The sequence below is a fragment of the Numida meleagris genome, chromosome 6, assembly GCF_002078875.1.
Source record: "Numida meleagris isolate 19003 breed g44 Domestic line chromosome 6, NumMel1.0, whole genome shotgun sequence".
NCBI lineage: Eukaryota > Metazoa > Chordata > Aves > Galliformes > Numididae > Numida > Numida meleagris.
In genome coordinates, this window is record NC_034414.1 from 24619438 (window position 1) to 24638718 (window position 19281).

Consider the following 19281-nt stretch of genomic DNA (forward strand, 5'->3'; position numbering starts at 1 on the left):
ACTGCACCACACTGTCCCAGAGCAGCATCCTCACTCCCTTACAGACATGCCCGAAGGTCAGCACTTTTGAACATCCCTAAGAGCAGCAAGGCCAGCCAGTGTGGCACACACCTCTCGCCCCGCTCAAAATACAGCTGAAGCCCATAGGGGATGGGTAGACCTGGTTGCCACTTGCAAGGCCAGTCTGATGTTGGTTCTCATAGTTGATGGCAGGATACACAGGAAGTTCAGACAGGGCATTAGGAAAAATATCATTGACCAAAAGGTCAAACACTGGAACAGGCTTCCTAAGAGGTGACTGATGCTTCGTGCCTGTCAGAGTTCAAGAGGCATTTGGACAATACCCTCACTTCACATGTTTTAACTTTTGGTTGGCCATTAAGAGAGTCAGGCAGTTGGACTCCATCACTGAAGGTCCTTTCCAACTGAACTATGCTAAACTGGTACATGCCATGGGCCCCAAACATTACTGCAGCAGCTGTGATGAGTAAGACATTGATTACCTCCTTTTGGCACTGACTGACAAAAAGCCCTACCTCTGATACTCATTGTTCCCCTACAGACCTGCCTGGCTCCCTTTATGCTGTAAGAGTCACAGCCTCCCTATGGAGATGCCTTTAAGGCCTGAGTAAAATTAAAAGGAGAGAACCTAATGGCTCTTGTTAAAGATTAAACAGGCACACTGATAGCTCGCTCGAATTAAACTTAACACCTCAGGTTGCTCACGTCAATTTTCTGAAACATGGGGAAAAAAGGTAATTGTCAATTAATGAGACCATCGACTTGGGTTTGGTGGAAATCAATAACATGAAACAATATGAAGCTATATAATCTTAATCAGTATTCTATAATGAAAAGGCTTTTAGACAGATAAACAGAGTAATTGGCTGTTCCCTTGTGGCCCATCCTCTACACTATACAACAGTCCAATTAAAATATAACATCAGGAGCTACACAATTATTTGTTTGGGCTTTGTTTCATTTTCTAGGTTTGATTTGTTTTTGTGGGTGGTGGTTGTTTTTTTTTCCCCTATGCACAGGTTACCTTCGCTAAATCAGAAGTTGCAGACATTGAAACAGCATACACAGAAAAAGCCCATCATAGACCAAAGCCCAGGGATCAAACTCAGGTCAGATACCAGCGTCATGCATCTCGGTTATGAAAGGATTCCAGTTCATTGCCTAATTGTATGTACAAACTCGACCACAGTATTCACATCTCTTTGGCTCCATCGAAAAAACAGCATTACTCAAGTAGGAATTCCTCTTTCCAAGATCTGTTACAAATTCCTCTCAGGACAACTTCACATCTTTCACAGAAGAAGATTGGTTTGTGATTAAGTACACTTATTGCCACCAAAGCATAAAGAATCCATGTAGTCTTTCAAAAGTAAAAAGAAAATCATTACATTGATACGCTGAGAGTTCTTGAAGAGGATTAGAAAAGATCTATGGGTACAACAGTAGAGAGCTTATGCTCAGGAAAACTTTCCCAGTTACTTCAAAGGCTTGTATTAAAATAGCCCTGTTTGGCTAAAAGTGCAATAGAGGTTCTAATTTGCATTTTTTATTTATTTCTACTTTAAATATATTTAGGGACTAATGAGACAATAAAAATCACAAATAATTTCTTAGGCAAATAAAAAATAAGCTAGATGATTCTTTTCTTAGCACATGCCAGTTTGAGAATATCAGGCCATCAACATAAGGAGTTGGTCAATCAGACACAGAGGTTGCTTGGTACTGGACAAATTAATGGCACAACTTTGCCTGGACAGTGACACAAACACACACCAAAAACTACAGCTATGACCCAACACATAACAACTGTTAAAATTTTTTACTGCTCAGCTACAATAAGGAATTCTTCACCTCACTGAGTTTGCTCTCCAGCAATCCTACAACACATACAGGTGCAACACAGAAAGATGTACAAGGGCTGTTCCAAAAGTAATGCCTCCTATCTTGTTATGTCAGACCATGATGTCAGAGGCAGTTGGTGGCAGTACGGGTTGAATCTTCCCATCAATATTCCATTATATTTTGTTACCATGCAACAGATAGCAGCAAGAGGGGCAGTTTGATGTGGTGTCTGACATGGAAGCAAAGGTGAGTCACTGAATTCCTCCATGTGGAAAAAATTGCACCTATTGACATTCTTCAGTACTCGCTGAATGTTTATGGAGACCAAACAGTGGATGTTAGCAAGCTTGACAAGTTTTACTGAGCCAATACGAGATTGAAGGTGACAGTTTCCTGGATCACATAATTACTGGCAAAGAAGACATGGTGTCAAGACTATGAGCCTGAAACAAAATGGCAGTCCTCAGCAACACGTGAATTCCCAAAGAAGAAATTTCAAGATGCAGCTCTCAGCAGGGAATGTGATGTGCACTGTCTTTTGGGATATGAAAGGGAAAAAAGGGGTGATCCTTCTGGATTTCGTGGAACCCAGACAAACCATAACTTTGAACACTACACCGCAATGCTGGCTAAGCTGAAGGCCTTCTGACTTCCATCTGTTCAGGCTGATGAAAGATGGACTGCGAGGAAAACATTTTCCTAGCAGTGATAATGTCACAGCAGCTGTGAAACAGTGGGCCACCTCCTGTGGTGCAGATTTTCTTTCTTTCTTTTTTTTTTTTTTTTTTTAAAGAAGTGTGGTATGCAGGTGCTTGTTCATTACTAGTGAAAATACACAACTACTGGGGGTGACTGTTGAAGAATAGTGTTTGTAGCTGAGAATTTGTTCTATCAAATAGCATTATTGTGCTCTTTGTGCCTGTTGTAGTTTCCATGGAAATAAATTGGAGGCATTATTATTGGAGTGACCTACATATTTTACATTTCCTTAAAAAAGGCAGGTAGGTTAGAAGCCAATAAGACACAGACCAGCAGCTCTTACAAGGTTAGATTTGTAGCCACCTTGACAGAAATTATCCCCAAAACATTTTGGCTACAAAAAAACCCACAACGCAGATTAATTGCATTCACTTCAAAGAAAAAATCCATCTTCCCATCTGCCTTCGGGAACTGTATCCCCCATGAACATGAAGGCAGTGCTATGTAGGGGGCTGGGTAAAAACCAGCAACTCACTCTTACAGGCATGAAAGAGCCAGCATAAACTCTAAATGCTGTGATATCTGATATAACAATGCTAAAACAACATTGTATGGTTTGCCTCTTTATGATAACTCCAGAAAAAACACTGCATCTTAGTATGGATTAAAATTCTAAAAGTGATTGCAAAAGATCATTTAAACCCTCTGAGAAGGAAAAGCATGGTAGAGGTGTCAGCATTCCATTAACAATACACTTATTACCCACCATCCACCGGAAATACTATAGCACTTGAGGTCTTGTTAATATCAGAATCACTCAGTTATTTACAAATAGATTTTCACTCTCGAAACTGAAGTGAATCTTAAGCACCGGGAACATCACAGCGTGTTGGACGCTGTCACACAGGCCATTACAGTTGTAATGCACAAGCTAAGCAACAGCACAGATACATTTCAGAGAGAGAATGGAAAGTCATGTTTGAATAGCAGCGTGAAACCGTTTAATTAAAGACAGTTTTTTAGAGAATTATTGAACTTATTAAATTTAATGTCAGGCTTGAAATTAAATACCCCAACATATTAAGCTTTAAAAAGAGATCCACTTTAGCATTTTGCACTACATTTCAGCTGTATCATGACTTTCATACAGATAGAAGGGGAAAAAAAAGAAAATAATGCAAACCAGATCATCAGTTCTGGTCTAAAAACCAAAGCTGGTGGAAATGATTCACAGTGTCACACTTGTTCTTGTAGTGCATGAAGCATAGCAACCATCAGCTTCATGGGAAAAGAGGGAAATGAGAAGTAGAGCTGGTATTACAGGGAATCTCTATTAAAAAGGCAACTGCCCTCAGCTAAGGAAGTTTCTGTAATGGCTATCCCTTTTGTCCTGTTAGAACCATTCTTTAGGAGCTTCCCAGAATTAAAAAAGCTTTACTGGTGTCAGAACATTTACCAGCTCTATAGCTTCCTTATTTGTTAAAAACTATACAAACCCGACGACCTAGTTTAACATTTACAGTGCTTGTTAAAGGTCAGCAGCAAACAATCTCAAAAGCAAAGAGGCAGTGGTAGATTAACTTTTGAAAGTGAAAGAAGGAAAGAATCACTAAAAATAAAGGGGAAAAAAAAACATCAGAATGCCAGTAGCAGCAAGCGGTGAGATGAAATTAAATCATCCCACCCTGCCAAGCATCCTCATTCTTCTCCTGCAAATACCACAGCTTTTATCATGCAGCTGTCAAATATCAAGACACTGTTTATCACGGAACAGGCAAGTGCAAAATTCAGCATTGGAATTTTCATATTCTGTAATGGTATATTTATACAAATAAAAGGAAGCCCTTTTAAATATGAATGCAAAAAAACCCCACAGGTTACAGGACCTCCATTATTTGGAGATGAAGGTCAATCAAGTTCACAGCATGACAAAATTTTCTGGTTTTAGTAATACCATAGGAGATGTGGACAGGCAGAAGTCAGTCTCAGAAGAAGCATTTAGGAATTCCAGTGAAGTTAACATAAAAATCAGTTTTGATTTGGTGAGATAAACACAGCAATAAGATGAGTATTTTTCAAAGAGATTGCCAGTTACATTTAAAATATGTCATCACAGAGGAAAAAAACTGGACATGAGAAAGGCAACACAATTTTTGGTCAAGTCCATGGACAGCTTGAAGCAGTTTGCCTACACTGTCTCTCATTAAGTTGATCACTGCAGTCTCCTCTGCAACAAACTAGGCCACCGCCTGATGAGATAGGTGAGATTGCACAGCCAAAGAAATGCAGTATGAGACTGCGTTCTGCTGTATTCTTCCACCCAAAGTCCCGTACAGCACTTTGCAAATGTTAAACTGCACCCCACAAGAGTTATGCTATGAAATCATTATTTGCTATCTTGGAAAAAAGCAAAACATCATGAATGTATGATGTAAGAAACTGAAATGAATAAAGCGCTGTTTTTAATGAAAGAAAGTTTTCAAAGTGTGCATGCACAGGAACTGCAGTTCAGCACGTGAGCTCACGGTAGTACTGAAAACCATATTACCCTACTGAGGCCAGGATCTTCAGAGGTGTATTTCTCATCATTCTCTTCTCCTTCATTTATGAGGCCCTACCATCAACAGAATCAAATTACATCAGATATTTTCAGAATGTGCTTGTTGTCAATAGCAAAGAACTGCAAAATGGAAGTACTTTCACAGAGCTAATAAAGATATCTTCATGACATGAAACTTGCCTACAGACTCCATCAATACAACAAATAACGGACAATCCTGAAATAATCTGTTAATATAGTGACTGTTCACTGATGAGAGGCAATATTTCACTTGTGCTTGAAAGAACTAATTCATAAACCCTCTCATTACAACTTTTCACAGCAGATTCCCTCTTCTTACCCACCATCAAAATTCTAGATTTCTTTTTAATCTCTGATATTCACTGACATCTGATTTCATTCTGTTTACAGATCATGAAATAAATCAAGACATAGCATTAACAACACTAACACTATCTTCTTCAGCATCAGTTCAGTTGCCTTGCTCTCCACTTCCTGCATCTCCCCAACTCTGGCCCCGGTGTCAGTCATGAACAGGTATTTGTGAAAACTGATCGGTCTGCAATATTTTTCGGAAAAAAGTGAAAAGCTGTATACAACTGCTCCTTCTAAAGGGCTGGCTATCACTGCTTTTAAGGACATGCATGTGATAAGATAGTTATACGAAAAAAAAGTTCAGCATACAAGGATGATAATGGTCAGAAATGCTACAGATAGAAGGAGCATATCTGCAAGCAGAAGACACGTAAAATTGTGTTACGTACAAAAACTGTACACGAGAGTGGGATTGGGAGGAACGAGGGATAATTCTTCACTGATTGAAAAAATTCAAAGAGAAAAAACAATTAAGGCACAGCTACGCCTTTTCCTTGTGATTTGAGATTTCAGATAGTAAAGGGAATTCACAACTCAGGTTTCATACAGCTCAGTAACCTTCCCCTGTCCTACTGCTACACTTGCATCATGCACACATTAAGAGCGCAAGACTGAGAAGGAAAATATTTCTTCAGCTATCTCTGTGGCTGATGGCACTCTGCTCCTGTCAATGTGGCAAATGGAGTCTACCACAGAGTACTCATCTGTATTGAGAGAGAAATTACTCCTGCCCATCAGTCACAGAATACAAGCGATACAAAATCTGTTCCCATGATGAATAAATCAGAGTTAAATAAGGTCAGGATGTCTTCAACATCTGCTGGGAACAAACCTCATTTAAGGTTATTACATTCTTGTCAAAGTCTTGACCAGAGTCAGTTTACATACTTCTCTTTCTTCCCTTCCTGCATTTTCCTTACTCACTTTTGTAGGTATTTACTGCTTTACTTTTTAACAATGTCTTCTCTAAGAGGGGTATCTTGCCACATTACAATAAAGATAGCTTTACACTCAAATAGTATCTATTCCAAGTTTGCAGATGGAAATGAAAATAAACAAAAACAGAAAAATTGAAAAAAATGGAGTGAGATTTCCCCTCCAACCCTTTTAAAAAGAGTCAGTATCCTAGTTGTCCAATGGGAAATTGATTCCTATACCTGAAGGGCTGGAACCCCGAAAAGAGAAATCTGACCATAATTTTTAGAAACAGAAGCTAAAGCTGCAGATAAAAATTGTTGTGCAATCTGAAGAGCATCCTTCCCCTATTCATCAGGTCTAACTGCCCAAATATATCCTAGGTACTGGATAGTTGGGTTGAAGATCATTTTCTTGTCAACTCATTACTCACAGATCTGGTTCCCAGTGTAGTGAAGAGATGTAATTCAGCACAGGTCACCATTCAGAACAAGAGCTTGTTCAGAACAAACTGAGGGCAAGGACGTTTGGCTTGTCTGAACTAAAAGCTTTTTCATGATCTCAAACCAACGACTACTAATGGACTCCTATTAGATCATTCTAAGAAGCCATCTATTTTTCCCCATACTAAACCGTCCTCTCAGAAACTTTCTTATCTCTGATGTCCTGTTTTTTTCCATGCTACAGGAAGAAGACAAGTCAGGTGAAAAAACTGTTCTTTTACTCTGAAAACACTTTTTCAGTCGGAAATTAATTCAACAGGTTATTTAAAAGAGCTGCTGGTGTGACAGAGACTCTATCTGGAAACTCTACAGCAGCATGAAAACATGCCCCTCATCTACCAGCAGCTCACTCACTGCTGTTGTTTTCCCCCCTAGTCACACTCCATGATCTACAAGGATACAATTCACTTATGGCAAAAAAAAAAACATTCCAAACAAAAGGTTAAAATCTCTACCTGGGAATTAGCAGGCTCATTTAAAGACTTGTTTCCCTCTCGCACCTGCTTCAACAGAAAAGAAAGAGCATCTTATGTAAGGCTGGCTTCCCCCTCCCCAAAAATCTTAACAGAGTCTCACAGCCAGTCATCAGTCACAGAACTAGAGTGCTTCAGGAATAAATCAGTGGGCAAAGCAAGGAAAAAAAGCATTCAGGTGCACAGGTGACAGAACTGAAGAGCCACGCAGCAGCAGGAGCTGCGCTGGAACCACCGGCATAGCCAGGGTCCCCAGGGCCGCCCACCTCCAGCTGCACCAGGAGATGTGGAGCTGCAATGGCAGACAAGGCAATTTGTGTGTTTTCACAAGCTTTACACAGCTGTCTGGAAACAGGTCAGAGGGCACATCTCACTTTAAGTGGAATTCAAAGTGCCCACTGAATCAGCAGGAGGTCTCTTGTTACACTGCGAGGCTGGTCTGAAAGCAAAGCGAAGATCTCAACAGCTACAATTTTCACTCCTTTCAATATTTAGCACCTGTAAACCTAATCCCCTGTCTGGATAGCACATCCTTTAAAGATATCCTACTGCTGATGGGGAAATTTGGAATGGTTTCCACACCAGGACACCGTCATGAGAGGAAACATCAAAAAAACTTCAAATAAAAAGGAGAACGAGATGAGAGCTAGAGGGAAAAACAGCATTACTAATGCTTCAGGTTTTCTTCTTGAACTCCAAACTCACAGAAGCAGCGAACGCCACATAGAAGAGCCACCCCACAACTCAAACCCTACCTGTCAGCAGCAGCAGCAGGTGGACCTGTGCTCCCTGAGGGATGCCCGGCCCGGCGCTCGGCAGCCCTCTACTGGGCTGCCTGCAGCAACAACAGCAGCCGGAGCTTCCACGGAGCCCCCGAGTGGAAAATCCCAGCGCTGGAGCACTCCCATTCCGGGTCCCAGCACCACAACGTTGGCCAGGGACTGCCAGAAGGAAAAGCAGAGACACCGACACCGGTCCCGCAGAAATCTCTCCTTGAGCAGAGTAAATTTGCCATTTACTGCTCACAAGTTTTGTCAGGAATACTTTACTGCACAGGACAGCGGAAGCAGGAGTTTCAAAACGCAGAGTTGTGAACACAGCGCTGACTTGGAAGCCGCAGGTGCCAGGCTGGCAGAGAACTTGGTGAGGCCCAGCAGCCAGCACCACAGAGGCAGGCTCCCCAGCCCCCTCCCTTCGCAACTCAGCTTTAAGTGCTTCTTTTTAAAAGTGCATGTCAGCAAGTTGAGTGGTTAACTTGCATCGTGTGACACAAAATGAGAGCAATCCTCCCAGTTCAAACACCAACAAAACATCTCATGCCATATTAATGATACTTGGATCTGAGCCGAGAGGAATGATGTCTGAACGCCAAGATCCCTGCACTTTCCCCACAGCCTTAATCACTGTGCTACACCAAAGTTGCCAGAAACGTGGTCAAAAGGTGCCCTCCTGTACACTCTCACAAGACATTTTTAACAATACCTGTGCTTTCCTCTTTCTCCCTAAAGCCTGAGAATGCCAGGAGATCCTCACAGCACTTACCAGCCCCAAACCCTTTGGCTCCATACAAGCCCACACATACGCTACAGGCTCTGCTCAGCTAGACAGCACATCCTCCCACCTGCATTAGATGGGAACGATGGAGAAGTTCACTCAATGTGGTTGGTTATGCCCACACTTCCTACAGAAAGAGGCAAGGCCTCTCTTTGGGTGCACAGCTGCTTTGGAGCTGGCAGTCATCACATGTGGCTGCAGCGGGGCAGCACTGGCAGGGTATCACCAGGGCTCACAGGAACATCTCCTGCACACCTCCTGTGGGCACACTGCTTAACCCAAGGACCAAACTGTGTTTTGATTGGTTTGGGTAACCACAACCTTTAAACGTCTGCTAGATTTCACAGGAAACATTTATTTACATAACGTAAGCAAGATTTTTAGCCAATATCTAGCCTTGGTAAACACGTCTTCTCCTTTTTCAGCATAAAGATACAAGATCCATACCCTGGAAGCACTTACTCATTTCACTGATTAAATTAAACATTTTAAGCAAGAAGAACAGCCCCCAAATGCTAGGAAAATAACACTGCAATCACAGTAACATTATTATTCTCAAGTTATACACGTTTATACACAGTCCACACTCAACTAAACTTACAGACACTATTTGCATTTCCCAGAGGCTTAAGTTTACAATGTTGTAGTAACACTGTATTAAATCTTGGGGGGTTGTTCATTAGGTTTTGGAAAGACATATAAGAAGTGCTGGGCACTACATACAATCACACTTTCCAGTTCTGAGCACATACAAATTTTTGACTTACCAAAAGATGATCACTTCATATAACTAGCTAAAATTATTCCAATTTTGTATTTAAGAAATAGAGAAATTTTTAAAGGGAAAAAATCTAATAAAAAAATCATTGAAGTTCTGAATACCTACCTTCCCCTCCTCATATCTCTGGAGAAGCTGGAGGGGAAGGAAAGAAACATCAGCAGTTTATATAGGGTACAAAAAACAGTCCTGGGCTTCAAACTTCTGCACAGGGCTATCACCTTTACAACAAAATATAAGTTCCAGAAGGGTGAAAGCAACAGAACCATAATATCAGCTAGAGTCTTAGACAGGGATGAATAGGTATTTTGGTAAACAGCACGTACAGCTACACATTTTGGACTCTTCATATCTCCTGCCTACCCCTTGAAAGCCTCTAAAGACTTGTTCCAAAGATGAGGTCTCTGTGCTAGAAAATAAATATTTTTATAGTACCAGTCTATTAATCTATTGTCTCTACTTCAAGATGCTTCCAAGACATTCTTTTAAAAATCTGAGATCCTAAGACCCTCTCACAAGTCATGGAACCATCATGGCCAAGTTTTTGCCATTACCTGCAAGTCTGATTTAATATTTTATGAGGAAAAAATGCACATTATTTTATTCTGGATATGTTCTGGGGGAAAAAAAGATTTTTTTAATATATAAGCCAAAAAATACAAAGACACTTAAAAGTTTTGCAGCAGGTATATCCTGCTGAATGTTGCATACTTGGAGCTAAATCTGAAAACCATCAGCGTGTTAGTGGTACAGAGAGGGCATAATAAAATAGACAACATAATCCAATCTTAGCTAAAATCTTCCCAACTAGGCAATGTGTTAGCTAGATGGAAAGAGGACAGGTCTCCCATGAGATGGGAAAGTAGTACAACAGCTTGAGAATCCTCCACATTAATAAAGTAAGTGCTTTTGTCTTCACTGTGATCAGAAAATTAAGACACACACTAGTGTAAGACTGCTCCCAATAAAAATTACTCTAGAGCTCTACCTAATACTTAAGTAGTGGAAGAAGAATGTTATTTATTGAAAGAATACCACCCAAGGGGGGCAAGGACATACAGCCCTCAGTTTTACAGCTCATCCTTAAGTTCATTAACAGCTTTAAAAAGAAGTCCTCCCCTTCAGAAGAAGGGTGGCTTTGTGATCCAGAGCAGCCAGTCCTGGAGAGTCCAGGCTAACTGTGCAGTCATGCTGGCAGGTAAAACAGTGGTTAGACTCGTTTGCAAACAGCTGAAATCAAGACAGGCAGCCAGGCTGAGAGTACAGATGCTTATGAAATGTTAAATGGGCATTTCACTCCATTTTGAGGCAGAATTAACAGCCTCATGTACCAGCCTTATGATTTAATCGCCTGCTATAACACTGATAGTTTAGCAGTTCGAGATACCATCATTGTTAACACACTGATATACCGACTCAATTTTGTTTCTGACCTGGATTTACTGCATTGCACGTTCTTATTTAGTACCTCAGACTGCAGCTGTAAGTAAGTGAGATTCACCTGCCTCTTATTTTTTTAGCCCATTAGAAACAAATATAAACCACTTTTTTCAGCTTTAGAACTTGACCGATAGCTACAGGCCCAGAATATTTATTTAAAAACAACTGGCTGAGATCTACGCCAAAATGAGTGATATGTTGTAGAAATATATACTCTCCTGCATTTGTGATTTTCAAGGCCTCTAATTATTACAAAAATGGTGACAAACACCTGCCACTTCAGCTGGGCAGGAAGGTATGCCACTTTCACAAAACAAAATTCTGACACTCTTGCAGTTCAAAACCCTATTACTAGGATAAAATACATTCTCTAGTAATTGATACAGATTTATCTTCTGGCAGAGGCTTCCCACTGGCCCTTCACCTAAAGATGTCTTTACATTTGCGTGACGCACATTACTTACAGTTACTGTGCCAAGGCAAGTGGTAAAACTATCGTTGCCCCTATCCTATGTGCAAACACCCTCAGGGAAAAACAGATGGTTATTGACTCACTTCCCAACATTATTGTATTAACAAGATCCACTGATAAGAGGTTTTCCCACACTTAAGTTACAAGAACCTTTCTTCTGGAATCTGCCAGGCACTTGGAGGCTATTTATGCTGCCATTAACAGCATATGCTGTGCACACATACAACACTTAGTGACAGAATGATTTGCAGGGCATGGAGGAGGCTAGAGAAAAGGGATGCTGAGCTGTCAAAGCAACATCTCATTATATCATATAAAGATAGTGAAGAGGAAAGAATAGGGCAGAGGGAGAAGTGGAATAAAAACAATTTAAATAGCTTTCATGCTGTTTCTAGGAGACCACGTAATATAGCTGCTGAACGGAAGATGCACATTGTCAGCAGCAGGTACACGCCAGCAATAATACAGCAAGGCTGCGGGTGAAAGAAGGGGAAAATGGGGTACACGCTGGTTCAGTATTTCCTTCCAATTTCAGACTGATTTCCCCCAGAGAGCAAAATTAAATAAAGCATGAGGAAGCCTATATAACCACTGGAGAATTTAAACAAGGAAGAATCTCAGCTTTCACTAAAATGATGACAGTAATAAATTAAACAGAAACACAGCATTAGAATTTGGATAGATGTCAAAGTGCTTTACAATTCCATCAGAAATACTAAGGTAGACTTTGAGTGCAAGACTGAGCTGACACTCCAGGTCATCTCTTCTTGCAGAAACAAGAACTTCTTTGGCCAGCAGAGAGTATGGCTGCATTGAATCTGTGCCTTAAGAAGAGACAGATGATACTGAAACGTTGCTCTCCAGCCTCAGGCCATTCACAGAAGCAGCTCAGGAAATGTTTTTACAGATGAGAAGACATGCCAGGTACATAAAGTCCCAGCTACAAAGAACAGACAGGCTCACTGCTAATTTCTTTCTCTGCTCTTTAAGAAACCTGTCTTTCTATATGAAGTCACCTGACATGTTCAATCCACCTTTTTGTAGACTCAAAAAAACCCTGACAAGTTATATATCAAGTCAAGTTTTATATCATTTATACATTGTGACCGTATTTTTCTGTATTAGCTTTCAAGCGTCTTCTACCTCCAAAAGCTTAAAAAGTTACAATTTGCTTTTTTAGCCATCTCTATTTATAAGTAAGAACAGTCAATTCTGTTCCGTACACAAAGAATAATGCGGTTCAAGGAAGACTTGAACCATTTTGCTACTACCGTAGAACACGTCAACAGCAGAGCTAGGAATAGATTACCGTTGTCCCAGTTCCCAGCCATTTGCTTTAGCTGTATGACCACAGGAGTAGAGGCGAATCCAGGCTGAGAGCGTTGCCAACTGGCCATCAGACAAGAAAAGCAGGTCGCTTAAAAAGCTCCTCTGTGGAAGGATTTCACTGCTGGACCTCAGTAGGCAGCACATCGAAAAGAGCTATTTGACTGGGGAAAGCAGAGGAGGGCTTAGCAAATAGCATACCTACAGAGAATTTCTTGACGATATTAGCCTGGTAGACTGTGTAAGCACATACATATGTATGTATGCAGGGGATTGCACTAAGTGCCACAGGCAACTTTAATGAAATTCCTTCATACCAGAAAAAGTAACATTTTTCAGCACAGAGCTTAACGCTGACTGGAAACTTAGTGGCTATAACTGCACCATTTTCCAGCACGATTTCTTTGCACTCATTTAGCTATAGTCAGTTTGGAGACTTAACATACAAAACACTACTTGCAACAACAGGATAGAAAATGTGATACAGCTCAGGTTTGCAGCATTTGCATCTTGGTGTGGCACTTTCTTGCAAAGAGTCAGCCTGACGACAAAACTTCATCTCTGATGAAGACATTTCTCTGTCAACATAACTTTAACTACTGGGGAAAATGCCACATTCATGAGAAAACCAAACTGCTTATAGGAATATATTCATTCAACAGCATGGATACAAACTGAATGTCACATCTCAGATGACATGCTTCAACTGGCATCTTCTGGCCAACACCAGTCCAGCTGGAAGACAGAACTCAGATTAGTTGCAGAAATTTCAAATGCACAGTGGTACCTGAATTAAAATGCAACTCTGTTTTTGAGTTAGATCTGCACAATTAATACATCTGGGTAAAATATTACATACGCTCAAAGGCAATGCTGAACGAGTGATCCACTAAATCCCCCATTCCTTGAATCAGAGATTCCCAAACTGTGGATAAGTAGTCCTAAATCTTCCCACAGAAGTACGCAATATAATTCTATCTTGCAGAAGATATAGAACAGCAAAAAAGCCTATATGCCTCCATGGAGAGAGATTATAGGGCTCACACAAGATACTGCGTTTCAAATTGGTGCAAATCATCTGATTTACAGGAACTATCCATGTGTGCTCTTTACTCAAAGCAAATGTAAAAATTTGAATTAGGAACACTGCAGTTATTTAGAAAGTAAATTCCCCAAGGTTTGTTGTATACTGCAGAGCTGCTAAGACCCACCGCTTTTAATAAAGTTTTATTCCACAAGGCCCGATCTGTCAGCAACAAAGAGCGAACATCTCTGCTAGGTCTGAAGACTGTCTGTGCTATCCCCTCTGCAGTTCAGACTCCTCATGCTCACTGACAGACCGATCATAGCATGTTGGCCAATAAAATTTTAATGCTTAATGCATAAAGACCATGGAAGAACAAACTGGTCTGTAAGCTCCCAAGAGGGGCCTCCTGCCATTAAGCAGCAACACAGCTTTTCAACCAGACCGCATAATCTTGCGCTAAGCTTTAGCACACCGGATGCTAATTAGCAGTGCAGAGCCAAAAGGAACAACCATATCCCCCTGAACGTGCTAAGGGTTCATTCCTGGAATGCATAACAGTTGTAGTTTGACAAAGTAAAGGCACTTTTCCTTTAAGAATTAGCGTAACAGACAGAGCACGTACACAGAGACTTCAGAAAGACTTTTAATACACAGAAATAGTGCGCACAAGGTGGAAGACCACAGAATTAAAGAACAGTTTAGGTTGGCAGCAGCCTCTGGGACCACTAGGTTCAACCCCTCCTCAAGCAGAAACGCTAAGAGCAATTTTCCCAGGGCCACATCCAGGAGGCTTTTGAAGACCCTCAAGGAAGAGGCTCCACAGCCTCTCTGGGCAGCATATGCCAGTGTTCTGTTACCCACACAGCACATAAGCGCATCCTGGTGTTCAGACAAACCCTTGTGTGCTCCTGTTTGTGCTCACTGCCTCTTGTTCTGGCACCAAGCACCACTGAAAAGAGCCTAGCTCCATCCTGTGGTCTTTCACTGGACTCTTTCCAGTGTCTCTGTGTCTCATGCACTGGGGAGCCCAGAACTAGGCGCAGTACTCCAGGCGTGGCTTCACCAAATCTGAATAAAAGGGAAGGATCATCTCCCTCAAGCTGGCAATGGGGTGAAGAAGCAGGAGCACAGACAGAGTCAGTAAGTCATCAAACAGAAGAGATCAGGAACCAAGTCATCTAACAGAGGAAATGCTGGCTACTCACAATGGATCACATTACAGAAGCTTTAATCATCAGAAGATTTCATTGCCATCACCTTCCTTGAGTAATTTACAGGAAAAGGACAGAAAATAGCAATTAACAGTATGCTGTATTCAATGGTCAGCAACAGAACCCTGAAACAGCAGAAAAAGAAAGAACAGATACAGCCAAGAGCTGCTATACCCAGGCATCAAAATAAAGTGATCAGACTGCCCTTTGACAGCAGACATTTGAGGTGACAGTCGACTTGAAAGCAGCTCTGTGTTCAAACACGCAGCAACAGATCGGTGTGCAGCCTCTTGCAGAGACAAAGGTGCTTCACACTACTTAAAACAGACCTACTTCTCTCCGGAGATGGCTGCCCTTCAATGCTTGGATTGCTGCAGCTCCCAACACTTGCCTTCTAACACATAAAGGGCATGTTATCAAGGCTAAGGAGAAAGGAAAGGTGCGTACACGCACGGAAGGAAAAAGACAAATGCAAGTTGGGCAGAGGGATCACAAAATTAAGTAGTAAAAATACCATTAAGGGATCAAAAGCCTGTGAGGCTTTGTGGAAGATGCGGAAAGCTACGCTTAAAGCAGCTTTCGAGAGGGAGTTAACGGGTTTAAACTCTTCCTCCCGCTCGCTCGGACGCGGGCAGACACACCCGGAGCGCGTGGTTTCACCGCGGGAGCCCCGCGGCCGCCCCAACGCCCGGCGCTCGGGCAGTGCTGCAGCGCCCCCCCGCGGCCGCACGGCGCCGTGCCGCGCTGACTGGATTCTGCCGGCCCGGCTCCTGCGGCACAACGCCGCGCTAACGGCGCGTCCGCGCTCCGCAACAGAAGGCAGCGGGGGCACCCAGCGGCCCTCACGGAGCCTTCTGCAGCTGAAATCTTCACTCGCTTATTCTGACAACACTAAGGTTAACTCAGAGCAGATAAACTAAATGGGTTTAGGTCACCACTGAACCTGTAACTGTTCCACCTTCTGGGGATTTCCAGGTCAATTTCTGTTTTACACAACAGACCTTTCTCTTGTCACCAACACACAGAAAGCAGTGCGTGCTGTACCACTGTGCCATACGTTGGCTTATCCAAGAGCTACGGGCGTGATGAGCTCGTTAAATCGCCCCTTCATCAGTACAAGGCCATACTGCAGTCCTGCTCACAAATGTGACAAGCCCTGAAGAAAAACCTGTTATTTTACTGCGATATTCCTAGAGCATGGTGTTTTTAACTCCCCCCTTTCAGGAGAAGCGCAAACACATAGCACCAGCTGGAAAACAGTGACTGATGCAATCTTCTCAAACTGCACTAGAGGACACAGGCTTTGGAGAGCCCTTCATCCCTGACGTGCTCATACCAAGAGGCAGAGTCCCTAACTCACAGACACCAGGCACAGCAACATGGCTTACTCATTGCAAGGCATTTGACTTCATTAGGAAAAACACTATCAGAAGAAACCAGAAAGCAGCAAACAGCAACAACAGAAAGATAGCATTCAACGGTATTTCGTATTGAAAGAACTTCAGAGGTCTTTTTCTGTCATGGGGTATCTGCAATCACTCCTGCAACTGCACGACCTTCACAGTAATTCTGGTTTGTCCCTGCTGGTAGGCAGCAGCTTCTGAGCATCATTCCTGCTATTCAGTCCCACCAACACTAGCTGTAATTTCAGCACGGTCCTGACGGTCATCTTTCAGGATGAATTTCTCCCAAAACATCTCTATTCCTGTTGTGCTCTCAGTATCCCTCCCATTTTGTTACTCTCTGTGTCACTGTCAGTCAGAACAGTTCCCTTGCCTCAGACTTTAAGAGAACTCACAGCATTTACTGCACCACTGCCTAACCAAACCAATTCCAGTATTACAGTTCTCTTCCTCACACTAGCAAAGCAGGCACGACCAGGACATACACTGTTCCCAGGCCGCCCAACAAGTCACACATGTGGAATATTAATACTGACACTTCTAATCAGTATTCAAGCAAGTAAAACTGCAGGCACAAGCAAGTCGTTTCAATGACATAAACTTAGCTTTGCAAAAACAGTCACATTTAAAAAAAACCTTCTGATTACACAATTCAAAAGCACAGTTCAAGAATCTAAGTCTACTCCTGATGAACCAATGAGACAAGATGATCTCCTATGTTTTATATTTCAGAATTTTTTCTCCAAGCTCATGTAATCACCAGCTCAGGCTGCTGACCAGAATTCTAACTTCAACTACGCATTGTCATTATATGCTGACTTAGCATTACTTGGGAAGAACAAAATCAAGAATATATTCTCTGTACACATGTATATGGTTATTACCATTTTCCACATGCATCTCCTTCCGACTCCATAGAAGTCGCAGAGACCTGCTTTTCACTTACCTCTCTCTGTCATAATTACCAGACAGTATATGAAATGGCAGAGCAACAAGTTAGAACTTAATAAGTTCTGTAACTGAATACTTAACAAGAAAGGATAGAGCAACAGACACAAAACTATTTGGTTCATAAGCTCTTTAACAATGGCTGTCAGCATAAACACTATATCAAGAACAGATTTTTCTCTTAAAGAAAAATATAAAACACATCTTATGGTTCCCATGGACATGTCATGATATTTTAACAGTAAGCTGCTAATAAGAACCTCAGCACACTCTGGGTTGTTAAAGCTGTCCAGAATGATTACAAGCAGTTGTATTTCAGAAGTCACTGAACTGGAAACAAACCTCAAAACATCACTTGCTGCAGTGTTACGAGCTTCTATTCAAAATAAAATAATACCTATTTTGTTGCATATGTATGTATCAGCAACACTTATACAGTTGAAAAAATCCATTCCCCCTATACATTCAGAGCATGTCACTGCAAACAAGATTTTTAATTAAAATTGGCATTTCTGAGCCTCCTACTGACTGACAGCCTCTCACAGCCTCCTCCTCAGATGGCTAAACTGGCTTCCAAGAGAGATGGCAGAAAGAAACAAAAATCAAAACAATTGTCTTTGACAAGTCTCTGCTGGGGCCAGTATCAATAGCAGGAAGCTGCACAGCTGACCACTCTGGAAGTCTTCCCTAATGATTGCTCAAGATATCACAAACCATACAGCAGGCTTTTTATTCCCAAGCCTACAGACAGGATGATCAGGTAGGACAATTTTAATCAGAAGCCACATTGTTAAAGAGAACGCAGAACAAATCAGCACTGCAGTGGGTGCGGCCCTCTTCAAATGCAAAAGTAGGCTTGGGGGGTGGCCAGATCAAACCAAGCTCAGCTCTCAGCAAAGCCTTATCCCTTGCAGAAAAGAGGCAGAGGCAGGCCCTCAAGTCAAATCATGAAAGACAAAAGACTTCTTTGACCTGATCACTTCCCCCAATTTAATGCAAAGAATTTGTACTGAATGCCATTACAGTACCTTCGGGAGGCTCTTCCCGCAGATGAGGGGGCAGTTCTTCACTTGTCGTCTCAGTTTCATCTTCCACCATCTGTGTTTCTATGCTAGGTCCCTACAGAACAGAACAAGAGGAGTTAAGTTGGAGAACATTCAGAAAGGAACCACAAAACTAATTACAGGATTAGATAACATGCCAGACGCCAAGGACACGAGGGGCTCCCTTCAGCTCACAAAGAATGTTGCTGGTAGATTTGTTTGCAGTCTAATTACTTAAAGGAGGGGCAAAAAAAAAGAAAGAAAAACAAGACTCCTCAAGCTAGCAGAACTAGCAAGTAAAAATGTATGAGGGTCTGAGTGGACTAAAACAGAAACTGATAATTTAAAAATTTTCACCTTTCATTTATAACGCATAGAATGGAATCATCATTTTAAATCCTTATTTCCTAAGGGTGGCAGTGGATTCACCATCAGTTGGAAGTTTCAAGAAAAGAAATATGGTCTTTGATTTAAAAGGATCCGTCTATGTCTCACCAAGACTAGCTTCTTAAACACTGGTGCTCTGCTGAATGCAGTAGACAAACATGAGTTATACAAATGGTCCCAGCACCTCATTTTTCACAGAAAGACAAAGCAAACTTGTTTATTGCCTTCTAACCCAACTGGGTCTATTGACCACAGTCTTCCCCTATCAGTCACATTTGTATCTGCACGTGCAACACAAATCTCA

General features: G+C 41.8%; 1 protein-coding gene across 5 annotated transcripts in view; it reads right to left on the minus strand.

Moving 5' to 3' along the window:
• Positions 1-19281, minus strand: part of LOC110401828 (transmembrane protein 263-like) — a 218406-nt gene that overhangs the window by 156560 nt on the left and 42565 nt on the right. For all 5 annotated transcript variants that reach the window (XM_021403332.1, XM_021403331.1, XM_021403334.1 and 2 more), the window contains one exon: positions 18576-18666. In XM_021403332.1, the coding sequence (XP_021259007.1) occupies positions 18576-18645 (70 nt within the window). In that variant the 5' untranslated portion in view covers positions 18646-18666. The remainder of the gene's footprint in view (positions 1-18575; positions 18667-19281) is intronic.